Source organism: Chelonia mydas, chromosome 1, assembly GCF_015237465.2.
Source record: "Chelonia mydas isolate rCheMyd1 chromosome 1, rCheMyd1.pri.v2, whole genome shotgun sequence".
NCBI lineage: Eukaryota > Metazoa > Chordata > Testudines > Cheloniidae > Chelonia > Chelonia mydas.
In genome coordinates this window covers 247,832,538-247,856,074 of record NC_057849.1, presented here as the reverse complement: position 1 = coordinate 247,856,074, position 23,537 = coordinate 247,832,538, and the positions used below count along the sequence as shown (strand labels likewise).

Sequence of the window (23,537 nt, the reverse complement as noted above, 5' to 3'; positions counted from 1 at the left end):
ATTTTGTTTTAAACCAAAATCCTTATTGATGTATTGACCATGCAGCTCTTGTGAGTTACTGAAGTAGCAACCCTACATTTGCCTGATCAGTTTGGAAAAATCCACATTTTCATTAGGATAATCTGTGGATTTAGTAAATCTCATAATACTCATGTTGTAGAGGGCTAAACTGAGACAGAAGGAGATGTGATTCGTCCATTGCGGTACAACAAATCAATGGCAGAACGGAGAAGAGTACTTAGGAATCCTGACTCTTGCTCTATTCTTTAGCTCACTGATTCTCCTTAGAGCATGTGTGTGAATTATAAGAACAGGAACAGTACTAGAAAATATCAGTGTCTGATTAAACTCTCCTTTCCCTTCACTGATGTTATTAAGTGGTATGCCATACCTTTGGATTTCCTCGAACACTGCAGTTCAAAGTAGCATTGTAACCAGCTACAGCATATGTGTTAATTAAAGGTTGAGTAAACATTGGTGCTTCGGTGAAATTAAAGTCTTCATAAATTGGATTTTTGTAGATTTTACCTGTGAAATAAATACAAGACGTTCAGAGCTGTTAGAACAAAGTTAAGCATTTCATACTGTTTTCAACAGTATTCAACTGTGAAGAGTGAGTCTGCTCTAGTTTGCACTGGTTTATATACCAATGTAACTCCATTTATTGCACTCATTCTCACTAGCAGCAGTGAGCAGATTTGAGCCTGGAAAGTTACTGTAGTCCAGGGGTGGGCAAACTTTTTGGCCCGAGGGCCACATCGGGGTTGCGAAACTGTATGGAGGGCCGGGTAGGAAAGGCTGTGCCTCCCCAAACAGCCTGGCCTCCACCCCCATCTGCCCCCTCCCACTTCCCACCCCCTGACTACCCCCCTCAGAACTCCCGACCCATCCAACCCCCCCTGCTCCTTGTCCCCTGACCATCCCCTCCTGGGACCCTCCCCGCCCCTAACCACACCCCCCAGGACCCCACCCCCTATCCAATGCCCCCTGCTCCCTGTCCCCTGACTGTCCCGACCCCATCCACATCCCAGGCCCCTGACAGCCCCCCCGGAATTCCCATGCCTATCCAACTACCCCCTGCTCCCTGTCCCCTGACTGCCCTGCCCCAGAACCTCTGCCCCATCCAACCTCCCCCTGCTCCCTGTCCCCTGACTGCCCCCCGGGACCCCCCTGCCCCTTATCCAACCCCCCCTCCATTCCCTGCCCCCTTACCATGCTGCCTAGAGCAACAGGAGCTCGCGGCCCTGCCGCAGCCAGCCACGCTGCCCGTGCAGCCCGGCTGGAGCGGCGGGCCAGAGCGCTGGTGGAACGGCACACTGAGGATGCGGGAGAGGGGGGACAACAGGAGAGGGGCTGGGGGCTAGCCTCCCCGGCCAGGAGCTTAAAGGCAAGGCAGAACGGTCCCGCAGGCTGGATGTGGCCCACGGGCCGTAGTTTACCCACCTCTGCTGTAGTCTCTGATCATACTGTACAGAGGATTTAAAATCTTCCCTTGTTGTATAAATACATGGTATATTAAGTATAATGTATATACTCTGTGTGCACGCCTGCAATTACACACACACACTTTGTACAATGATATGAATACTGATTAGCGGGCTGGTAAGAATGATCAAAGCAGTGACTGTAAAATGTCACTTAATGTTCCATATTTATTCTTGTCATTGATTTCTTTTCCTAATTTGTTCCATCTACAACTAATATTTCCTAACTGCCAGTACAGTAAACTTGGGCTGGCCCAGTCTCTGAAAAGCCAGATGTTCTTCTGCTTTATACTGCACAAGCACCACCAATAAAGACAGCAGAAAATGTGCTGATTCTGTATCAAACAAAATCTAGTTGAGCTGGCTTTCTCACTGATAATGTCTCTGCCCTTGTGGTGCTGACAGTAGTAAATAAATTATTTTTCTCTGTAAATTACGCTGATGCATAGAATGGACATACGGGGTGAAATTCACCCAGTACCAAGGGCCAGCACCAAGGGCTACGCACCACTTACACCTTACTTAGGCTCTCCAACAGGTGTTCACAGGTGCATCGGCCTTGTGCTAGCCCTCAGCACGGGGTGAATTTTCAGTGACAAGAAACAATTTCTACAGCCCCCTCTTCTGACCACCACCACCCCACTTTTAAATAGAAAACTATTTCAGCTCTGAGCGATCTCACGGAGAAATGCCAGCTTTGTGAACTCACTGTTTTTAGTTTTCTGAGGCAGTCCCCATTTTTGATGGGCAGAATGGAGATGCTTTTCTTTCGAGTGAGAGAATAAAGTTCTGCGTTGCCAGCAGGAATGCCATTAGCACTGGCTCATACAGCAAGCGACTGTTGTCACTCATCTCTCTAAACTTAAGCCAACTGCCTTCACTGTACATACTGTATGGGAGAGACTGAGCATTCCTGAACTCAGGTCATGCTCACTGCCATTCTACTTTACAACAGTTAATGTACAGGTTACAACAACGCCTTTGTTTCTACTTTAAACTGTTTGAAAGCTCAGATACATAATTCAGAATTGATAGGGGAACTGATGTTACCCTTTAAAATCAAGCGTCATCCTCCCCTGGTTTGTTGCTTGTCCCATAATTTGTAGTTGCGCGCAGTGAATGCCACACACTACCAAACTGGAATGGCAGCAATTTACACTCACTTTGCACTGGTGTAAGTGGCTACACCAGGTACTAACAGTGGAGACTCAAATCTTTTTGTCTCTTATTCTCTTCCCCACTCTGAAACCCACCCTTCCCCCTTCAGAACATAATGGACAGCTAACCATCCTTTGCGATCACAGCACTCTCTGTGGTCATTGTCGCGTCCTCACTGAGGCCACACATGTTTTCAGCGAAGATCCGGAAGTAGTACTCATTTCCTATGATGAGTTCAGTAATGGTGGCACTGGTTCGGTGGTAGTGCTCAATTACAGTGAACCATTCCTGCAAGACACAAACACAGACTGAGTTTGCCTGCAACACACTTCATTTATCAACAGCTAGGGTTTAGAATAGCCACGGTGCATGTGAAAGCATGAGAACAAATTTTAAGGAATTTATATAACCAGTAAGGCATAACACAATAACTGAGTTAATGGCAATGAATTCTAAGCTAATCACTACAGAATAACTGGGTGATGACGGAAGAGTCACAAGCAATTCACCACTGTGCTATGAAGGGTGAATGGAAAGTGAACCCTATTAAATTGTCACATGCTGATGGTTAGTCAGGCGGGATAATTATAGGAAATGCACTATTACAAAGGTCCTATTGTGCAAGAGAAGAAAGGCAGGCTCTGCCACTCAGATTTCATATTGCTCACAGAGAAAGTATTGCTGCAAATAAGAAAGCAAGTGACTGCAAAACAACAACAAAACTAACAACTAGAAGTTCCAGTGTGTCAACCTCCAAGAGCCCAGTACGTCCCAGTACAAATCTGCCTCCTCTGGCACTAGGCTAAATGAACAATATGATTATGGGAAGTATGATTCCATTCTGGTGATTTCCCATGATTTAAGAAGAGTTGATAGGGTAGGAGGAGCAGTGCATACTGCCCAAACTACAGACACTCGATCAGCACAGTGACTGGATCTTAGAGGTCCTTTTCTTTAGCAGTAGCAACAGTACGGTCTAAGGAGAGCAGTGTGTAAAGCTCACCCAGCCAGACTCATGCGACTGGAAGAGGCCAGGTCTCCCATGGCAGTAGCCACGAGGTAATTTATTTGATAAAAATATGACTTCCAATTCATTCTTGATTTAAATTTGAGAAATCATGTGTAAATAAGGGACACTGACACAGTGCAACAAGCAGCTAAAAAACCCTGTTTGTTAAATTAGTTTTTGAGGCAGTTCCTGGGACAAAGTTACAGGACAGAAATAAGCATTCAATGTATGGCATGTGAGTTGTTGTTTTTTCTGTAACAAAGTCCTGTGGATGTGATTTCATCAGCTCTGAATTCCTGTGATTTCTGGCACAACACTCATCTCTTGGGCAGTATTATATACTCCAGTGCATACTGCTTCAGGCATCTATCTGCATAGCTCGCAAGAGACCCATGTTTAGATGAAAGGCATCTCTTTAAATATCAAATTTAAATTTGATCTTGGTACACAATATCCACCTAGTGAGATCAGCAAGTCTAATGCTAAAAATATTATTCACGTAAAGCAGAATATGACCATGAAAATGCTCTCTCTTTTATTTATGCCACCCCTTCCAGTTGTCTTCCTTTCTCACAGTATATATTTGTGTAAGTATCTTGTGCCAGAGTTTGTACTGATATGTACTAAACCTGCAGAGCCACATTATTTTAGACTTCCCAGTAATATAGCTCATAGCGCTCAGAAAGGATCATCCACTTGAAAGAACTTGGGACTCCCTTTCTTCAGAGGCAACTGTTTTAAGAAAATATACCTTTGGAAACAATCATTATTTAAAATCCCACTTGGTACTATTACAGGAAAATTCTTGTCACAGTCAGCGTGGAGATAACATGGAATCACTGCCCTATGAGCAAAGAGCATACTTTGGACACTAGTTATTATTTTATTTTGTATTACAGTAGCACCTAGAAGTCGGAACTGAGTTGGGCCCCCATTGTGCTGGGCACAGTGTATGGATATAATCAGAGACAGGTCCTGGCCTGAACAGCTTATGATCTAAAGAAAGATGAAGCGTGGGAGGGGGAATAAAGTCACAGGGAGGTGAACTGCCTGGTAAAAGGTCACACAGCAGGTCAGGATATTAGTATTCTTCTAATGCAAACTGGTTCATATCTCTTAGATACACAATGTCCAAACTTGCAGTATCTATTAAATGTAGAAATCCAACCACTGTCTTTTACAGAGCTATAAAACAGGGGCTTGGTTGTGATATAACAACAATAATTAGCTCTCATATAGCACTTTTCATCTGTAAATCTTAAAGCACTTTACATATTGGGTAAGTATCAGTATCCCAATCTGTAAAATAGGGTTAATGATACTTACCTAATTTGTGAAGTGTAGTACAGAGAAGTGAAGGGATTTGCCCCAGGTCACCAAGCAGGCCAGTGACAGCTGGGAATAGAACTCAGATCTCCTAACCATCTAGTGGACTATCTGCGGGGCCACATTGCCTCCAAAATGAGCATTTGGGATTTTGATTCTCTATTTCCAGAGGGAACAAAACAGAATTATTTCTCTGAGCTCCCCGCAAACCCTGAGGGGTTTAGACAAATGAGATTCCGAGCTACTCCCACCCGTCCCCCTCACTTGCACCATCTCTAATCTGCGCTTTGCATAATGACAGGTTTCAGAGTAGCAGCCGTGTTAGTCTGTATTCTCAAAAAGAAAAGGAGTACTTGTGGAACCTTAGAGACTAACACATTTATTTGAGCATAAGCTGCTGTAGCTCACGGAAGCTTATGCTCAAATAAATTTGTTAGTCTCTAAGGTGCCACAAATACTCCTTTTCTTATCTCTAATCTGAACACAGATTTGTAAATACACATGTTCTCATTTATAAACTTTGAGTACTGTGCACGCTGGGATTTTCTGATGAACTTTCGAGATTTTCTGAGTAGTGGTGTGGTTCTGTAATGATCCAATGCCTCAATCATCGACATTTGTCCATGTAAATAGGGCTTTTTATATTTAAAAGAAAGAACGTGGTGACTGTTGGATTTAAACTGAGTCAAACATATTTTATAACTTACCATGCTCTTCTTGTCCGCTTTTTGAATCGTGTACCCAGTAATGGCAGCGTTACCATCATCCTTTGGTGGCTGCCAGACTAAAGCAACATTCTCTCCCCAAACATCCTCAATCTTTACAACATGTGGTGGGCCAGGGCGATCTGTAATGATGATATGGCACGGTCATCTTTCCATTATGCCTGCTCTCTGTTTCTCTCTCTCTCTCAGATATGATATATCTCTATCTCTATCTATATCTAGATAGCTGTAGATATATATCTTACACATACAAAACAATGCTAAAAGAAGACTGCAAAGTCAAGCACTCAAAATTTAGGAAATGCCAGAATTCAAGTTGCCTGTGCAACCTTTAATTTGATTCCACTGTGCACATGTGTTATGATACAGTTTTCAGTTACACAGTCACCTACTATTTTTGCAAAGATATAAGCAAATGAAAACTTGATCTTATAATGGGAAGTCTCAGGCACGCTTAAGTATAGACTGTGCTACCAGCTTCACCTATAAGATATAGATAGATAGTGTAAGAGATTTCCCAGGTGTGTCTCTTTTTTCCATCATAAGGCTTTTTTGGGGGGAGGGATAGCTCAGTGGTTTGAGCATTGGCCTGCTAAACCCAGGGTTGTGAGTTCAATCCTTGAGGGGGCCATTTAGGGATCTGGGGCAAAAACTGGGGCTTGGTCCTGCTTTGAGCAGGGGGTTGGACTAGATAACCTCCTGAGGTCCCTTCCAACCCTGATATTCTATGATTCTAATACTGATGGTCTCTTCCAAGTCATGTTTGTGAGAAACGAACTCTTGCTGCAACAGAGCTGTATCAGATCTGACTGAGTGCCACCTTAACGTAAAAAGCTTCAGTTTTTCTGACAAATATGGAACATAAAAATCCATTACAAACAGTGAAGTAGTGTAGGATTCTAGAGTGCGACTGGAATGTTCAGGCTGGTACGGACGTTTTGTACAGAGGTCCCCAATTATACTAGCTGAGGACCTCACTCAGAATCTCTGGCCAAGTGATCTGAAGTAGAGAGGTACCATGGTACAGAGGAGGCTGTAACTGGAAATCTCATGTTTTCCGGCACACTGGTAACAAGTTTTTGGAGTCTGCTTTGCCAAAATACATTTTCTTATTTTTTTAAACATACCAACTACTTGAATATCTATTGTAGCTTTGTCCACCAAGTTTTCTACTTTCACTTTCAGGTCGTATTTTCCAGAGTGGCTCCTCTCTGCCTTTCGGATAAAGATGATGGTATCATTTTCACTGTTGCGGATGTTAATTTGATTCTTGTCTACGGAAGCGCCATTTTTCTTCCAGGATACCTTTGGCCTTGGTCTTCCCTGTAAAAAGCCATGGAACAACTGAAGTATGCTTCTGGGAGGAGAAAGAGGTGTTAGGCTGTCGCAAAGACAAAATAAAAGTCTTCTTGAACCAGAATGGTGGAAACTCTTTAAAGAAAAAGCAGATAACTCTAAACACAAGGCAATTCAGAGGCAGTCACGTGTTCATATACTTGTTTTTTTCTGAACTTAATGGGCAATATTATTTTGTTTTCAGTGGTTCTCAGAAGCAGATGCCCTAAGAGAATCACAGTGTGATAACAATAGACACTAACTTGTTGATCATGCAATGTCACTACTGGGAGTTTGCTCTTCTAGAAACGAGAATTTCAGGAGTGCTGTCCAAATATGGTAACCTCAGTCCTTTCAGAGTATTTTGGCTGAGTGTATACACCACACAGTAGTACTTTTATTTACCAGGAGTAGCATTTCCTATAGCATATATTGTGCCCGGCATCTGTCTATGTGCACAAAGGAAGGAGAAAGCATAAGGTCTGGACACAGTAGGGGTCCTTGCACTCAGCAGATCAAGGACTCTGCAGACAAGTGTTACTGGAACAGCTAGCCTCTGCAGAGGGTGTCGGATAAGGTCAGGCTATGGCCCTGCCTCCAGCCAGCAGAGCTAACCAGCTGGAGTAGAAAGTGCATGTTGCATCCTTGGAAGTTCTGGTTTAACAGCTGTGCTTCCTAGGGGCTCTATGAGGCATTGTTGCACAAAGATTCTGCTGGGTTGGTGAAACTTCACAACACCCCCAAAGCAAGACAGAGAATAAATGTCACATTTCAGCTCTAGGCACCGTATCTTATCATTGTCCGCCTATTGCAACTGCTCTGTGCTGTGCTAGTGATTATCTTGTGTGTAATGGCAGGTCTACATTGGAGATTATGGGTATTCTGTGAACAACAGACAACAGATCAGCACTGTTTGCTAGTTACAAAATTCAGTCTTCAGCTGAGCACAATCTGATTTCAGAAGGCACAGAAAGAGCCATCTGGCAGGTGTCCTGGCTGTCCAGGATTTAATTCTGCTTAAATTAGCTTCATGCCCCACCACAGTTGTATAACATGCAGTTCTAACAATCACAATATAAGAAAAATAAGCATTAATAACTGTGTCTTTGTTTCTTACCTGGAAAGGAACAACAAGATTCACAGCTTCTCCAACCCTTCGAATGTAGGTTTGTTTTAAGTGTCTTGGTAGACGAATCTTTGGAGGTTCTAAAAAAAAAAAAAAAAAAAAAAAAAAGCGAGTTTTTGTTTTTAACTGTGGTATTGAATTTAACAATGTTGGTGAGCACCAACATTAGTAACATTAAAACCTATGGCCTACATTTCTCCGAAGTGAGATGTGAACTGGATGCCTCCACTTTTGGGTTCCCAACTTAAGACACCTTAAAGGGGCCCTATTTTTTAGAAAGTGCTGAGCACACTGATAGGCTAATGGGTAGGTAGTGATGGACACCGTTAAAAATGATCAAACTACACAAAAAGACGAAGGGCCAGACACAGCTCATGCTAAAGCCCTTCTGTGCTATTCCAGTGGTTCAGAAGGTCTTTAAAACTGCACTATCTGGTCAGCTGAGGAGTCTCCCACCACAGGAAAGGGCCGTGGGAGTGTGTCAAATGTTCAGAGTGCTGCTACTTTTTCATGATCCCTGCTTGATATACTGGCCCCATGCTAAACTGCTCTAATTTATGCTAAGACAAACCAGCCCCTGGCAGTCCCCTGGATTGGACACTTGCAGAGGCAATGTACAACTAACTACCTTTGGTCCCAGCTGGCTACAAAGATATTGGGGGGTAAATCACTTCACATGGTGCCAGGGCAGTTGTACAGATCCAACAGTGGACAACAAAGTGTATATGAACGGACGGTCAAATACAGCTTTATTACTAGCTCTCAAATTTCAAATCTTGCCCATGTGATCACTGGTCAGCAGCATAAGAAGGGAATGAGACTGAATGTAAATGTAACCATGTCTTTCTGCATTACTGTTCTTTCCACTTTTTGAGGTGATGAAAAAGCAAATTGAAGTGATAGATGTGGCCTACTTTCACCACTGTGCCTGCAGCTTGTTCTATCCAGCATCAGTGTTGCCAATTCTTGCAATTTTATCAAGAGTCTCATCAGATTTGGTGTGCTGTTTATTATTTTTTAAGCCCCAGCTCCTGGAGTCCTGTGAGTACATGAGAATCTCAACTTTCATTAAAAGAAAAAAGCAAACTTCTAGCCTTCTTGGCTGTAGAAAGAAGCTTGAAAACATGAGGCCTAAGGCTTCAAAAAAACGCAAACAAACCAGAAGGCAAAGAAAAACAACCCAAAATGTATTATTTCTAAGGCAATCTCATGATTTTTGAATGCTTGGAGTTTGCAGTACTGCATTGGCATGGTTTCAGCATGTGACTGTATGGCAGCGTTTCTGCAGTTTCCAACTGCAGGTGCTAGTCACAAGAAAGAGGAAGCATGAACGCTGAAAGTGTGTGTGTATTGGGGAGAGAAGAGAGAAACAGTGGTGTAGCTCACCTATCACTTCCTTGACTAGAATAGGTTGTGGGTGCAATCTAGGTTCACTGGGACCAGCAGCATTCACAGCTTTTACTCTCACGAAAATTCTGGAACCAGCTGGCAGGTCAGTGATGGTGTACCTTGTTTTGTCCGTCAGTTCGGGGTTAGCCACTAGCCATTCTTCCGCTGGGTTAGGAAAAAGAAAAAAGAGGGGGCAAAATTACAGAATTATACACATAATCACTTCTCCATCAAGAAAACTTACAGTATAGCCAACAACTGCACAGAGACTGTTGCTGAGTAACGATTTTATTCTCTAATAATGCTAATATATGACACTGATTTGGATTAATACAGAGATAATAAGGAGGGAAATGTTTCTAAGGATACTCAGCATTATCTTTTTTAAAAAGTAAATACATGTGAACAGTAATTACAGGATGTAATTAAAGAAATCCATTAAAAGTCTGTTGATAAAAAACAAGGGCCTATAGAGTGTGGTTTTCAAAAGCACTCAGCATTGGCCTAACTCTGCTTCTGTTGAAGTCAATGAAAAATTTACCATTGACTTCAGTGGGAGCACAGTTAGACCAGCACTGAGCACTTTTTAAAATCACACCGGTCGTGTATAGAGGATAGTAGCACATAATTAGCTATTTATGAAATGTCAGTTTTCCTATGGCTATTGCTTCATTTGGGAGACAGCATGGTTCATGGACAGGGCCTAGGATTAGCAATCTGAGTTCTATCCCCCAGCTCTGCCACTGACTGGCCATAGGTAGGTCACCAAAGCTCTCTGTACCTCAGTCGTCCCATTTGTAAGATGAAGTTAGTGATATTTACTTACAATTGTAGAGTGTTCTGAGGTCTAAGTATGGACAGAAATGTTTTATATGATCTAACTGCATTCTATTGTTCGCTCTAATGCTAATTAATGAAGTATTTGTTATTTAGCTGCTTTAGAATTTTAACAAATAGGGCTGCCATGAAAAACAGACTCTCTGCTTATCACTTTAAGAAATAAGGACAAGACTGATCAGAGTTCTTCAAATGATTCTAGTGTTCTCAGTTTTTTCATCTTGCTGTAATACGGTCACATAGAATTCGTGGATCCATTGCAAAATTACACATTTTTAGAAAAGCCCAGGTTACATATAACACAGTTTCCCTCATCCCTCCCCTCCAAATTTGGATCACTTTAAGATCCCTAGCTTTTTGACATTCAGAGTCAGATTGCTAAAGCAACAAGTCAGGAGTTTAACTTCGCTTATAAAGAAAAAAAACACACCACTGTGGTATTGGCCGTCAAGACAAGTTACACTATTATAAGCTTTAGTGCACTGGAGAATAACTGAAGAATATTCAATACATTTTTATAAGGATGACCCGCTCTTAGGAAGAGATTAAACACAGTTCTGTTTAAAAGAATTTCTTCCAACTAAACACAAGAAGGTTGGAGTCAGGGATTCAGTTTCCTGATCCTTTCCCCATCATCTGAATACTCCTAGATCTTTCTGTTGGTAAGTAAAGCTGCAGGTTCTGGAGGTTCATGGCCCCCAAAGTCAGTTAGGCTCTCAGAAATCTGTCTTGGTATGCGTAAGAAAGTTTTATAACCTTCATTGAGTACTGTACCTTCCAGGTCATAAGTTGCCTCCACCAATTCATCATACAGATCTGCCGATATACCTTGTGAGAGTCCATCATTAAAATTAATCAGACACCCACTTTCACACAGGAGTATTGTCAGTGGTTAGCATTCCCTGTTAGTAGTTATGCATAGAGCTGTACTGCTCCCTGAAGATTCAGAGGAGGAACCTGTAGGGTGATCAGGGAGTTTGCAGGCAAAGTACATCTGGGGTGAGGGACAGTCACCAGAATAAAGCTGGTATAAGTAGTACTCTTCCAGGTAAGCAGAGTAGTTTAACTGGTTTCGTCCATGGTTTACTAAGGCCAAGGCTCAACCCATAATGTGAGGTTGAAGAAGAACGAACCACACCTGACCCAAATAGGATAACTCAAGGAAGTTTTTGTTGTACTATCTTCTCTCTGCATCCGGTCCCCATTCTTCTTCATACCACTGCTCTGCTGTCTTCAGCCCTATCCCCTGGCCTGGGTGCTTTGTGCCTGAATCTCTCAATGAACTGGGAAGTGCATCCAGGTATTTAAACCCCTGAGCATCAGGGCATTTGCCTCACTCCATTTGAGCATCCCTACAGTAAAACCTCTATTGGCTCCAGAACGCGTTTTGGTCCCAGTTTGTGCTCAGGTGGGAACAGAAATGAGGCCTAATCATATCTGGATAAACAACTTGTCCCTCAAACTACATGTGGCTTGGCACAACAGGACCTCTTCTTTGGGCCAGTTTTAACTTTGAAGGTGCGTGGGAGCTACTATTCAGGGTGATTATGGCCCTAGAGATGGCTAATGGGGAAGAAGAGATGCTCTTCTGAATTATTCATGGTGCTCAGGGAAAAGGTGGCAGGTGAGACAGAAGAAATTTTTTTTTGGATTGATCAGTCATGAAAAGGGGAAAGGAAAGAGAAAAAAGAAGAGTTTGAGGAGAGAAATGGAGAAAAAAGAGAGAAGGAAATATAGTACAAAAGGAGGGAATGGCAAGAAAGAGTATTGAGAGAGGGAGGACAAAGAAAAAGGGAAGGAATGAAAAAGACGTTTGAGAGAGGACAAATTTAACTAATGGGAAGGAAAGAAAGAAGAATAGCAGAGTGCAGGAATAAAAGTTAATTTAAGGTAACCCCTAAGGTTACAGCTGTCATGGCCATAGAATCATGGGCTCTGTAATTTCCACAATTTTAAAAATCCATTATTTTGGTTCTGGTGCATGCTGGTGGGTGGATGTGATGGCAAGAATCTGAGCCAATTCAACTGAAAACCTTGTAAGCTGCCAAATTGCTAGCTTTCAAAATAGACCCAGGTCTAAGTGGTTGCACAGGTCCTGTGCAGGCCCTTTGTACAGGGATGAATTTCACCTGTAGTCAGCAAAAGCTCATTAACTAACCCTGAGATGACACAAAGAACTAGGTCAGTCCCTATATTACTGAGGTTTAATTCCTCCAGGAGTGATGAGGTTTCTCTCCCCACCAAGGAATAAAGGGGGAAAAAAGACCTTCCACCCCCTTTTTAAAGAAGAATCAAGTTGGATATTAAAGGCTGGCTCTGGGGTAGGATCTCCTGCATTCAAACGTATTCCCTGTTATTACAGTGCAAGCCCAGTTCTAGATATTCATCCCAATGCTCCAATTCTGCAATAGATACATGTGGATGCAACCTTACAGCTGCATGGGACCCACTGAAGCCAGTGGGTCTCTGAATGGCTACAGAGATCCATCTGTGTGGATCCAATTGCAGGATCAGGCCCTACACTTGGGAAATAAAGATTTCTAGGGTACAAACCAATGTGACCCTGTGACACCTGACACTTGTAATCTATATATTTCTATGATTTTCCCCCTTCTCCCTATTACCACCCTATGATTTTTTGTAAAAAATTTGATGATTAAAAAAACTCTAATAATCCCACATTCAAGGGCAAGAAAGAGACAACATACTACTGAAGGGATAAAGAAGCGGGCTAGAAAGGCAGAATCAGACAGATGAAAGATACAGCCATAAAGGACCTTGACATTCAAAAGAATTATTAAACATTATAGAAAAATTAGTCCGAGGGACAACAGACGCTGGAAAAGACTGAAGAGAACAGTGTAAGAAAGAAAAAGGGATACACAGTAAGTTAAATATCTATTTATTTGTATTTTCTATAAAGCTTGCTTCCTAAATGTTATGATAAAATATATACATAAATAATTTTGATTGTGTATATATAAATGTATATGTATATATGTGAGGCATATATAGATATATACAAACACACACAAAAATCTATGTAAAATACATTGTAATCATTGTATTTTATCTGAGGTGGGTAACACCAAAATGACAGATTCAACGGTCATTTTGTTGTATCTTCTTATGTTTTAAACCTATCTGAAAGAAAAAAAGTAAAGAATTTGCTCTGTTCGACAGGTATACAAGGATCTTTGGTCTCCTACCACTTTAAATGTATATTTGGAAAATCCCTCTCAATACTATCCCTGGTATTATCATAAATAGTGTATTTAGCCTCTTATCTGATTAGAGAAAATTCCTCGTGCTGTTCTGCAATGAGCTACATAGTACTGAGACCTTAAGGCCATATTATATCCCTGATTTTTCTCTTTTTGCCCACTACTTCTATTGACTTCAATGGGAACTATGTGTGCAGAACAAGGGCATAATGTACGGCAGCTCTTAGATTCATTAAGTCGTCAGTTGCCTTCTTAGTACAGTGTTTTCTACAGGGTTTATTAATAACATCCATGCCTGTGCATTTGAAATATCATAGGACAATATGAATGTATCATGTATGTGCTTCATTTGGATCTTGTACTGCATGTTTCCTCTTTCCAGACCTTCTCCCATCTCCCTCCCTCCCTCCATGAAGGAAAACCCTTCCTACCGTTCCAGTTGTGTTTACCTTTATGTCAACTGCTCAGTACCTCTGACCTTCTTCAATTTTCTTTCCTGCTCCTTAAGGATTTTCAGCCCACTCCTACAAGGTGCTGAGGGCTTCCTCAGAGGTGCTGACAACCCTTTGCTCCCATTGACTTGACTGAGATTTAAAGGCACTCAGTACCATGCAGGATCTGGCTGATTTTCTGCTCTATTTTTTCCACTGGGATGTTTAAATCCCAAAAAGCTTTCCTGTTGTGGGTCATATGTTCTATCCTGTACAGCTCTTGCCTTCAGGCTGAATCCTACAGACTTTCCTCATGAAAAACTCCTGTTGGTTTAAATGCACAAACTGGCGTTCGTTTGTAGAGACTTGTGTAATATGGTTATACTAGTTCTTAGATTTACAGCATAGATAACATCAAAAGTGGTTAAAATGAACTAAACTGCACCACTGTTCATCAAAATTTGCATTTCTCTGGCAGACTTATTCCCCTGGATGCCCCAGAAATAATCATCTTGGATGCCCACAATGACTGGAGTTTGCTTATTCCACTGTGTCAAGTTTTGCTTACCCATTCCAGATGTCACCAGCCTTCGTTGCTTTCTGCCCCCAGACTCCATTTCTATGTCCATTCAGAAGAAAGCTTCTGCTAAGTATGTAACTGGGAAACACTGAGGTTTTGCTATTTGATCACTTTACACAGTGAAACTGCCGGTTGTATGATATATATTGTTTGCACTTCTCTGTCTCCCTTTATTTTCCTCCGCTCATTTAATTTTCTCTCCCCCTTTTCCACCTTTACACTCCTCTTATCCTCCTATATGCCTCTAAATCGGAATGAAAAATCCTGTACGTGAACACTCTCAAATGCAAGGGGCATTCAAAATCCAAATCTGAATTTTGTGGCTTGGACCACTTCTATTTGATATCATACCACAGCCACAGGGCTGTATGTCCTCTGTATGTGAAACTGGTACTTGAGGAAGCCACTATTGATTCCAAACACAGAGAAACCCTTTTGTTAGTATTTTGAACAGATTTAAGATACCAGATATAGACTCTCCAAGCTCCTATGTGACTGGACTTTAATCCAAAACATGTCGAAATGCGGTTCTCCAGTTTTCTCCAACTGCCAATTAGGAAGTTCATTTGTCCTGCTTTTCCTTTTCCCCCATCCATCCAAATATTTAATCTCTCTGGTGTAGCCAGATTTCATGTCCTCAGGGAGCAAGCTGTGGAAGCCCCTGAACAACGAACTCTTGCACATCAACACAGTGCACTGCCCCCCAAGTCACTAGACTAACCGGATGTTGTTTTGAAATGCCAGATCAAATGTAGGAACGGATAGGTGTGCAGTAGCTAGAAAGGAGCCTGGATGAAACCCCATAGCTTGAGAATTCTGGCTGGCTAACTTTTACCTCAAAGCAACAGTCAGCTCTCATGGAGAAAACGTGGGACAAGTCTCACCTAGTTTAAGCACTAGGAGCATGCTATAGTTGTTGTCACTTACTTCCTTCAAAGCAGTACTCTATAACATAGCCGTCTAAACCTGCTGCTCCAATGTGATCTGGAGGCCGCCATTTCATTGTAACGGTGCTATCAGTTACTCCATCAACTGCCAGGAGAGTTGGTGGACTGGTGACAGCTAAAAATAAAGAAAACATTTGTATTAGCATTAAAGTGTGCACTTATGATATACAGCAAGCGGGAATCTTCTAATTGCTGCCCAAAGTGGCAAAACAGATTCTAGGGCATAGATACTGGAGAATTTAAGGCTTTATTTCTCACCTTTATGAAAGGTGTGTGTTTTATTCTGTCCCATTAGAAATTAAGAAACACCTGCTCAGCAAATAAAATACTGGCCCTCCAGCAACTGCTCCCAGAACTTCCATTTACCAGGCTCTGCAGCACTGATGTATATTTGGATGGATGAGAAGATCCTCAGACCACAGTATTGTTACTCTCAGAAGAGGAGAGGTCACTCTTTCCCTATGCTCCCTAGGACTATGAGTGTCCTCTGTAAAAGGCAGCAAAACCCTACTGACTGAGGCGGATTAAGATTTATTGGGATCCTGGGCACAAAGAACATTTGGGCCCCCCACACCCTGGGGGCCTAGGGGTGCTGGAACTGGGGGAGGGGGTCAAGGCCTTCCACTTTTAAAAGTGGGAGGGCTATGCCTGCCCACCTTTTAACATGGGCATAGTAGCATTGGGCAGGCGCTAAACAGTGCTGGAAGGGGCTGTGCTTCACGGCAGGGGAGCTGATAAGTTGATAAGTGCTCCTGCTATGATGCGCAGACCCTGCTAGTGGAGCCAGACTCTTCGCAGTGCAAGGCTGAGGTGGGCCTTAGCCCCCCCTCTCCACAGGGCCTCCTCTTCCCCCTGGGCAGGGGCAGGGACAGGGACATGGAGAGGGTCTGCTCTTGCCACGCTGGCCCCCACCCAGGGCAGGTGGAGGGTCTGAGGCTCCCCACAGTGTCCTGGCTCCCTGGGCAGTTCTTACCACGGCCCAGCTCTGGCTTCTGGCCTGGCCAGGGGGTTGGCCCTTGGGGGGAAGTCAGGGAGCAGGGAGGAGCCACAGTTCCAGTGCCACTGGCCCCCCCATTTCTACAGAGGTTCCAGCATTCCTGCAAGGGCCCCCAAATTGGCTGGAGCCCCTGGGAATGGGCCCTGAGGGGGCCACCACTGCCTACTGACCTAGAGAATAAGGTACTGTGTGTACTACAGGGAAACTGTGTTTATCAGAATCATTTAAAAACATGTGTGTTTCCACAAAGGTGCCAGCATGGCTTTCTGGGACACTGTCCATCAGGTTTAACCAGGTTGGGGCTTACTAGGGTCCTGGTCCATGAATAGGGGCACTTAGGTGCTACGATATTACAGATAATAAATAGTCGGGTATGCAAAACTATTTACAATGTGGTTAGTTTACCCTGGCTAAGAAAAGGTGTTGAAACCACGTTAGCCGTTCTGGGGCAAAGAAATGTGATTTCACTAACATGGTATGGTAAATGGAGCACAGGGCTGGAACCCAGGACCCCCTTAAATCTGAATCCTAGCTCTGCTACCTAACTTACTGGATGATTTTGGCCAACTTAACTACTTTTCCCCAATTTTGCCATCTGTATAATGGAGTTGATACCAGTCAATTTACAATGGGTTGAGAGGATAATTTACTGTTTGCACAGGTTTTTGAAACTGCAAAGCACTATGCAAGTGCTAAGTATTATTACTAAAGGAGTAAGTGTGAAAGAAACTCAGATCTCCATATGGAGTTCATAGCACATGACACTGAGCCACTCAACATGAAAATATTGACATTTGATTTTTGGCCAATTTTAAAAATTAATTTCCAGTGCTTGGTTGCTTCCAGAATGGGAGATTTTTATAAGGAATACACAGAGGGACCAAGACTGTCACTGATCCTATTCTCTCATGAATTCTGTCCACTGTATGCCACTCGTGTGCTCTTCTGCGTAAAACATCCCTTTGCTTCACAAAAAGAAGACATTACAAGCAGAAAGTTAGGACTGTTGGATGTGGCTCTTTAAAATTTTATACACAAGCCAATGTTTTAAATGTGCAGATACGTCTATATTCTGGTTTACTCACCCAAGGGAACAAAAGCCTTTGAGGGCATACTTGGTTTGGAAATTCCTACTGCATTAACAGCAAATACACGGACCTCATAAGCAACACCTTCAATCATCTTCTTTGGTTCAAATGTTGTTTCTTTACACAGGTCAAAATTCAGTCTCATCCATCTGGAACTTTGTTTCTTTTTCCTTTCAATGAAATATCCTATTGAATAAACATAATTATGTAAACTTAAATAAAGGACCAGCATTTGTACAATCAGATACAAAGCCAAAATGAATGCCATCTTTTTGGCTGGCCAGTACCCCTTTCTGGCTACCACTCTACATTCCTTTCTGATCCTTGGGGTTTTGCTAACAGTTGCAAGTTAGGCTTTCTCCTCCAATTGCAACCATTTTTAAACGTAATATTATAACATCACAGTATTTAGCCCACAGTGATTAAGAGCCCAGGTCTACCAGCTTCTGAGCACCCATGATGTCCATTTATTGTTGTATATTGGAAGCTGCTCAGCTAGACATGGAACTGTTCCCTAAGTCTGCTAACTCACAAAAAGAACAAAGTTTCAGAGTTTGGTGGTTTATGATAATATGCAAATTACTCACCCAACTCAGCCCTGTCAGAATAGTGGTAATTTAATAACATTACAAGACGGTGAGGATAGTCTTCATGTCTCCAAGGATCTGTAACCCAGATATCCAAGAGAACACCTCTTATAGAGATTAACAGCCATATGATGCTTTTCCTGTTGATTTCCAAGAATTGAATTTTCCAGGACCAGAGGCTGAGCCATTTCAATTCAGGATCCATTTCTTTGGAGTTCACTTCCCTTGACCATACTCTGATATCACCAAACAAAAGAAAGGCACTTACCTAAGAGAGGAGACCCGCCATCAGAGGCTGGAGGTTCCCAGTTCATAAAACACCAGTCTTCACCCACCTCAGTCACGTTTGGTGCAAGAGGAGGGTCAGGAACATCTGTTGCATACACAATAAACATATCTTAATTAGGAGAAAATGAACCTTAAAAAGTTTTTCTAAAATGAAGTAAAGGAGGACACAAAATACTGTAAAATAAACAAAATAAAAATAAAAATTCTTAAAGTGGAATCAGGCTTTTCCATGAGAGCGAGACTAAGAGCAGTTTTCAAAGACAGAATAAATATGTCACAATAATCAAGTCTGGAGGTCAAGAAGGTGTAGTTACTGTGACTAGATACATGGTGGGAAGAAAACGTCAGAATATGCTGGAAATGAAATCCTGTCCTGAGCACTATAGGAATGTGGGCTTCAATGTTTAGCTCAGACGGTCAAAAAGAGCTCCCACTTTGTGAACCCTTTCGACTAATTTGGAGCAAACCTCTTCATAGAGAGGAAGGATGATCTGGTGGCTAGGGTACTATGCTGTGGCTTGTGAGACCCCAGTTCAGTTCCCTGCTCTGCCACAGGCTTTGTGTGTGAACTTGGGTGAGTCACTTATTTCTCTGTGCCTCAGTTCCCTCTCTGTAAAATGGTGATAAAGCCTCACAGGGGAGTTGTGGAGATAAATAAAGCAAAGGTAGTGAGGTGTGTGCCAAAACGCTATGGAAATGGGAGCCACATAAGTACCTTAAATAGATCATGAGGGTAGACAGCCACTGGACATAAGGTACTTCAGATGTTTCTTTCACCCTACAGCTGATAAGTCTATCTATAAGGCTCCAAAAAGGGTCCCTCTAGAATGATGAGATCTAGAATGCCAAACACTGGGGTGGGTCACAAAACAGAGGAGCCCTAGGGCACCATAAGAGATATGAAAGACTCATATGAGAAAAAGAAGCTGATTCTAGGGGGGGATTTCTTTAACAAGTATTTATTGAAAAGTGAAGTAGATATGATAAAATCTGCCAGTTTGGTGCTGTGGCCTAGTGCATGAGAATGACTTACCAACCACCTTGATGTTGATATTAGCTGTGTCTTCTCCAGCCTCATTCTTTAGCATTATTTTGTAGACACCTGAGTCATCCCTCTCAGCTATATCAATTACCAAACAGCTGCTATCCGGATAAGTTTCTGCCCGTATTCTGCCACCGGTCTCCATGATCCACTAGGAATCAAAATAAGGGGAGGGGAAACGTAGCATTTTCTGACTTGAGTCAAAACTAAAGTACAATACAGTACACTTAAAGGAAAGAAATCTGCAAAACAACTACAGGAACCATCTTGAGCTTTAAATGTAAAGCTCAAAGTTTCAATCACTTACTATACATAAAATGACAACACAAATAAGGGATGGGTCAATCATGACTGGATCCTTTCAGAGACTCTTAGCTTTGACAGTACCATTAAAATTTACTAAGGAATACACAAGGATTTGACCATGTGGTTCTTACTGAAATCAATGAGAACCATATGTCCCTATCTTTGCATGCTGCATTGAAAATATGGAGGTGATAAATTTGGCTTCTTGGAACTATGTGGCCAGAGACAAATCTATGTGAAGTTTTGCATTGCATCACCATAAGGAGTTTGCCTGGCTCGTTGTTTCACTACAAACTTGAAACTCCAACAGTTTGTCAAGAGGGTCATTAACATTTGCAAACATGGGCTAAGTTATGGCTTTTTGTCAAAACCTTGCAGTTTTACATAAATTATGCAAAAACCAGGTAAAGCATTGGTGGTTTGGACTGTTATGTTTAAATTTTCCGACTGTGTGAACCCCTGTGAAGCAGATGGCTTGAATCTGTGAATCAAAAACCATCAAAATAGAAACTGAAAGCATCAGAAGAGTAGGTTAATAAGGCAACTCACTTTAGAAATGCAATTCAAGTGCTATTTAAAATGTACTGAGTAGCTGCAGTTCAGCTAGTTTACAGGAAGAACAATTTCCTCAACTGCAGGAATTTGTAGGCCTGTGTTATGCAAACTAGACAATCATAATGGTTCCTTTTAGCCTTTTCCAGGAATGTGTGAGAAGAGCAGTCTACATTCCAATAACAGCACATCTGATATGTTTGGCTCAGTTCTCCAAAGGAGCATGGAGATTGGGTTTTTCTGTCCAACAGAAACATGCACTTCAGCAGAGGAGAGGATTGCGCAAGCTACTCTACACTTTGTCCGATTCATCCCTGCCCTTTATATTGTATGTACAGCAAGACCATTTCATCCAGCTGCATGATTTTAGCTATCCAACCCTTGTTTCAAAATAACACCAAATGGAAAACAACAACAATACATAAATATATATAAAGCTTACTCTTCTCCTTGGAATCAGAATTATGGAGATACAATGTAGTTTAGCAAGTGTCTCCTCATTATCTTTTGCCAGGGTAAGGGCCATACAACTATTAAAACAGATTGACTCACTATGCTGAAAACTATTTTTGGTGAAAAAGGCCCTTCCCCAGACTACAGAAATACGCATATAGTAGCACCAGCTGTTATACCTTATCCCCTCTACTCCACATAACTTTTGGAGTCGGCTCTCCAGAGATTGGGATCTCCAGTCGTAGTTTGTTTCCTGCTACTACTGTCACCGTGTTATCGTCACCAAGACCTTCCAGGTGGAGCCTAGGAGGATCTGAAAATTCAGACATTGCCAAATTCATTATAGTCCTGCCACATTGAGAAGCACATTTGGGTAAGTACAATGACCTGGGCATAATTGTGCAATATAATGCAGAGAAACGTGGTCCAAAACACTCTAAGTTGGGTGCTTCCCTGATATTTTTAATATAGTTGAACCATCTTTTTTTTTGGGGGGGGGGGGGGGAGACGGGGGGGAGACAACCAATCCTATTACCTTTCTTACACCACCCACCTCCAAACATTCTCCAAAGGCCCACAGCAAAGCCATTGATAGGTCACTGCCATTCTCTGTTGTTCTTAGCCTGTCTCCTCTCTCTCTGATACATGTATTTTGTTATATATGGCTCTTGTAACATAATATTATATTAAAGATGTACAGTTTGACAAAGCCACCCCTAATATTCAATGGTTACTATTAATATTAGGATTCATAACCCAGCTAACAGGGCATTATTGAGGGGACAGTCACTGTGATGTTTTATTTTTGTTTGAAAAATTGGGTTCATTAACAAACCACGTATTTAACTGATTTAACATATCTTGGTGAATAAAATTAACCATAGATTGCTTAATGCACTTGGCATGTGGGGCAAAGTGCACCTGTACCACTATTCCTGTATCAAATCAGTTGACAAAAAGTGTCAGAATTCAAATGGGATGGAAAGTCAAAACTTTGAAGAACATAATGCTGCATTCTGCTGTTGTAACGCACGCTACCTAGAGGCCCAGCAGCAAGTGTTTGAAGAAAACTCTTAAAACTTGCTTATTTTTAGGCTTAGAAATTCAGCAGGGGAATCTTTCTTGTGGCTTCAATGGTCTTTGGATCAGGCCCTCAAATCATAACCAAATCATGATTTCTAACTATTTCCCTTGTATTTTGCCTAAGTAAAAACTCAGGTTTGCTAATGGGAGATTGCATTTGTGTTCTGAAGAATTTCTGACCAAAATCTTGGATCTCTCACACAGCACTCACTTTCTACAGGTCAAAGAAAACTTTATAAACTATAGATGCGTCATGCACTTACCTATGATATGTACTCTGCATGGTATGTTAATTTTATAGGCATCTGGTACGAACATGTAATCACCTTCATCATCAACAATGGAGCTTCCTATAACCAACCTGTGGATTCTGTGAAAAATTAAAAAAGAAACCCATTTAAGTTATATTTTGTAGACTTTATGCAGATAAAAGGAAGAATTATTGTTACATCTCAAGTTATAAGTTCACCAGGTCTGCTCATTTGTGTCAGATTGCTGACTCTAAAAAAATCTTTGCTACTGTATGCTAAATAGTGTTTTAGCTGATTAAACTGTTGGTGATTAGAATTTGATTTTCTTGAGAAGGGCATCAAGGAAAGTAGGAATAGTTAGGGCTCTTAATGTTTTCCATTTAATCATGGAAATGGAAAACTACAGGGAGTGTAATCTATTATACTCAGGTGTTTTGAGACACTGCCTATAGGTTGCAATTAGATCTCTATGAGAAAATTTGATGCCCCTTTCCCAGGAACTAGGCCTTATTTTTGTTGGTCCTTCCTTGTGACTCTACTGTTTCTGTCCCTGGAACAGAGTGGCAGGGGAGTAAGCAAGGCACGCTGCTCTCTATCCTATGCCTGGGTGAACTCTCCAGAAATACACAGATTTTTTTGGGCTCCTGTCTTCTGGTCCGGCTAAGCTATGCTCAGGGCAGGACCCAACTTGAGAGGTGCAGGAAAAATGGCTTTATACCACCTTTATGGTTCCCGTACCCAAGCCCAGGGTGCCAGGGGCCACAGGTTAGAGCAACGGCAAGGCTATTCTACTGTATGCCAACATAAGGGTCTATTATGCAGCTGGGATTTGTCCCAAGGTGCTCCTTACATTGGGGTGGTGGAAGAGTGAGTAGAGCCAACATGGTAGCATTATACCACCCAAGAAGTCTCCTACACATGTGGAATTCCCAGATACCCGGTTTAGTGTGTTGGTGCAGGGCAAAGGAAAAGTATTGTGGTCGAGGATCTGGCTCTTAGTTTTTTTTAAAATGGAGAAAATAGTAAATGAATTCTGTTCTGAACATTTGACTAATTCTCCAGAGATTTTAAATGCAAAGGGACCTGATAAATGCACATAACTTGCGTTGGCAGAGATGTGAATTCTGTGCGCAATACATGGAAATGGAATAGAAACAGACAGTAAAACAGAAATCTTAAAATGGAATTTCTCTATCATTTCTAATAATTGTTTTAATAATTGTTTTAATCTTGCTACTTAATGTCCCACAAGGAGTGCAATACAGAAACTTCAGGCAAAATGCATCCCTTGAATGTAGGTACATCATGAAATATTCCAT

At 41.9% G+C, this 23,537-nt stretch overlaps 1 protein-coding gene across 6 annotated transcripts in view; it reads right to left on the bottom strand.

Annotated features, from left to right (window-relative positions):
* Positions 1-23,537, bottom strand: part of MYBPC1 (myosin binding protein C1) — a 175,532-nt gene that overhangs the window by 14,632 nt on the left and 137,363 nt on the right. For all 6 annotated transcript variants that reach the window (XM_043541693.1, XM_043541686.1, XM_043541699.1 and 3 more), the window contains 12 exons: positions 22,231-22,337; positions 21,064-21,197; positions 19,565-19,724; positions 18,512-18,616; positions 17,654-17,842; positions 15,552-15,686; positions 9,550-9,717; positions 8,155-8,243; positions 6,830-7,025; positions 5,685-5,824; positions 2,771-2,930; positions 392-528 (listed from right to left, as the gene is read on the bottom strand). In XM_043541693.1, the coding sequence (XP_043397628.1) occupies positions 392-528; positions 2,771-2,930; positions 5,685-5,824; positions 6,830-7,025; positions 8,155-8,243; positions 9,550-9,717; positions 15,552-15,686; positions 17,654-17,842; positions 18,512-18,616; positions 19,565-19,724; positions 21,064-21,197; positions 22,231-22,337 (1,720 nt within the window). The remainder of the gene's footprint in view (positions 1-391; positions 529-2,770; positions 2,931-5,684; positions 5,825-6,829; positions 7,026-8,154; positions 8,244-9,549; positions 9,718-15,551; positions 15,687-17,653; positions 17,843-18,511; positions 18,617-19,564; positions 19,725-21,063; positions 21,198-22,230; positions 22,338-23,537) is intronic.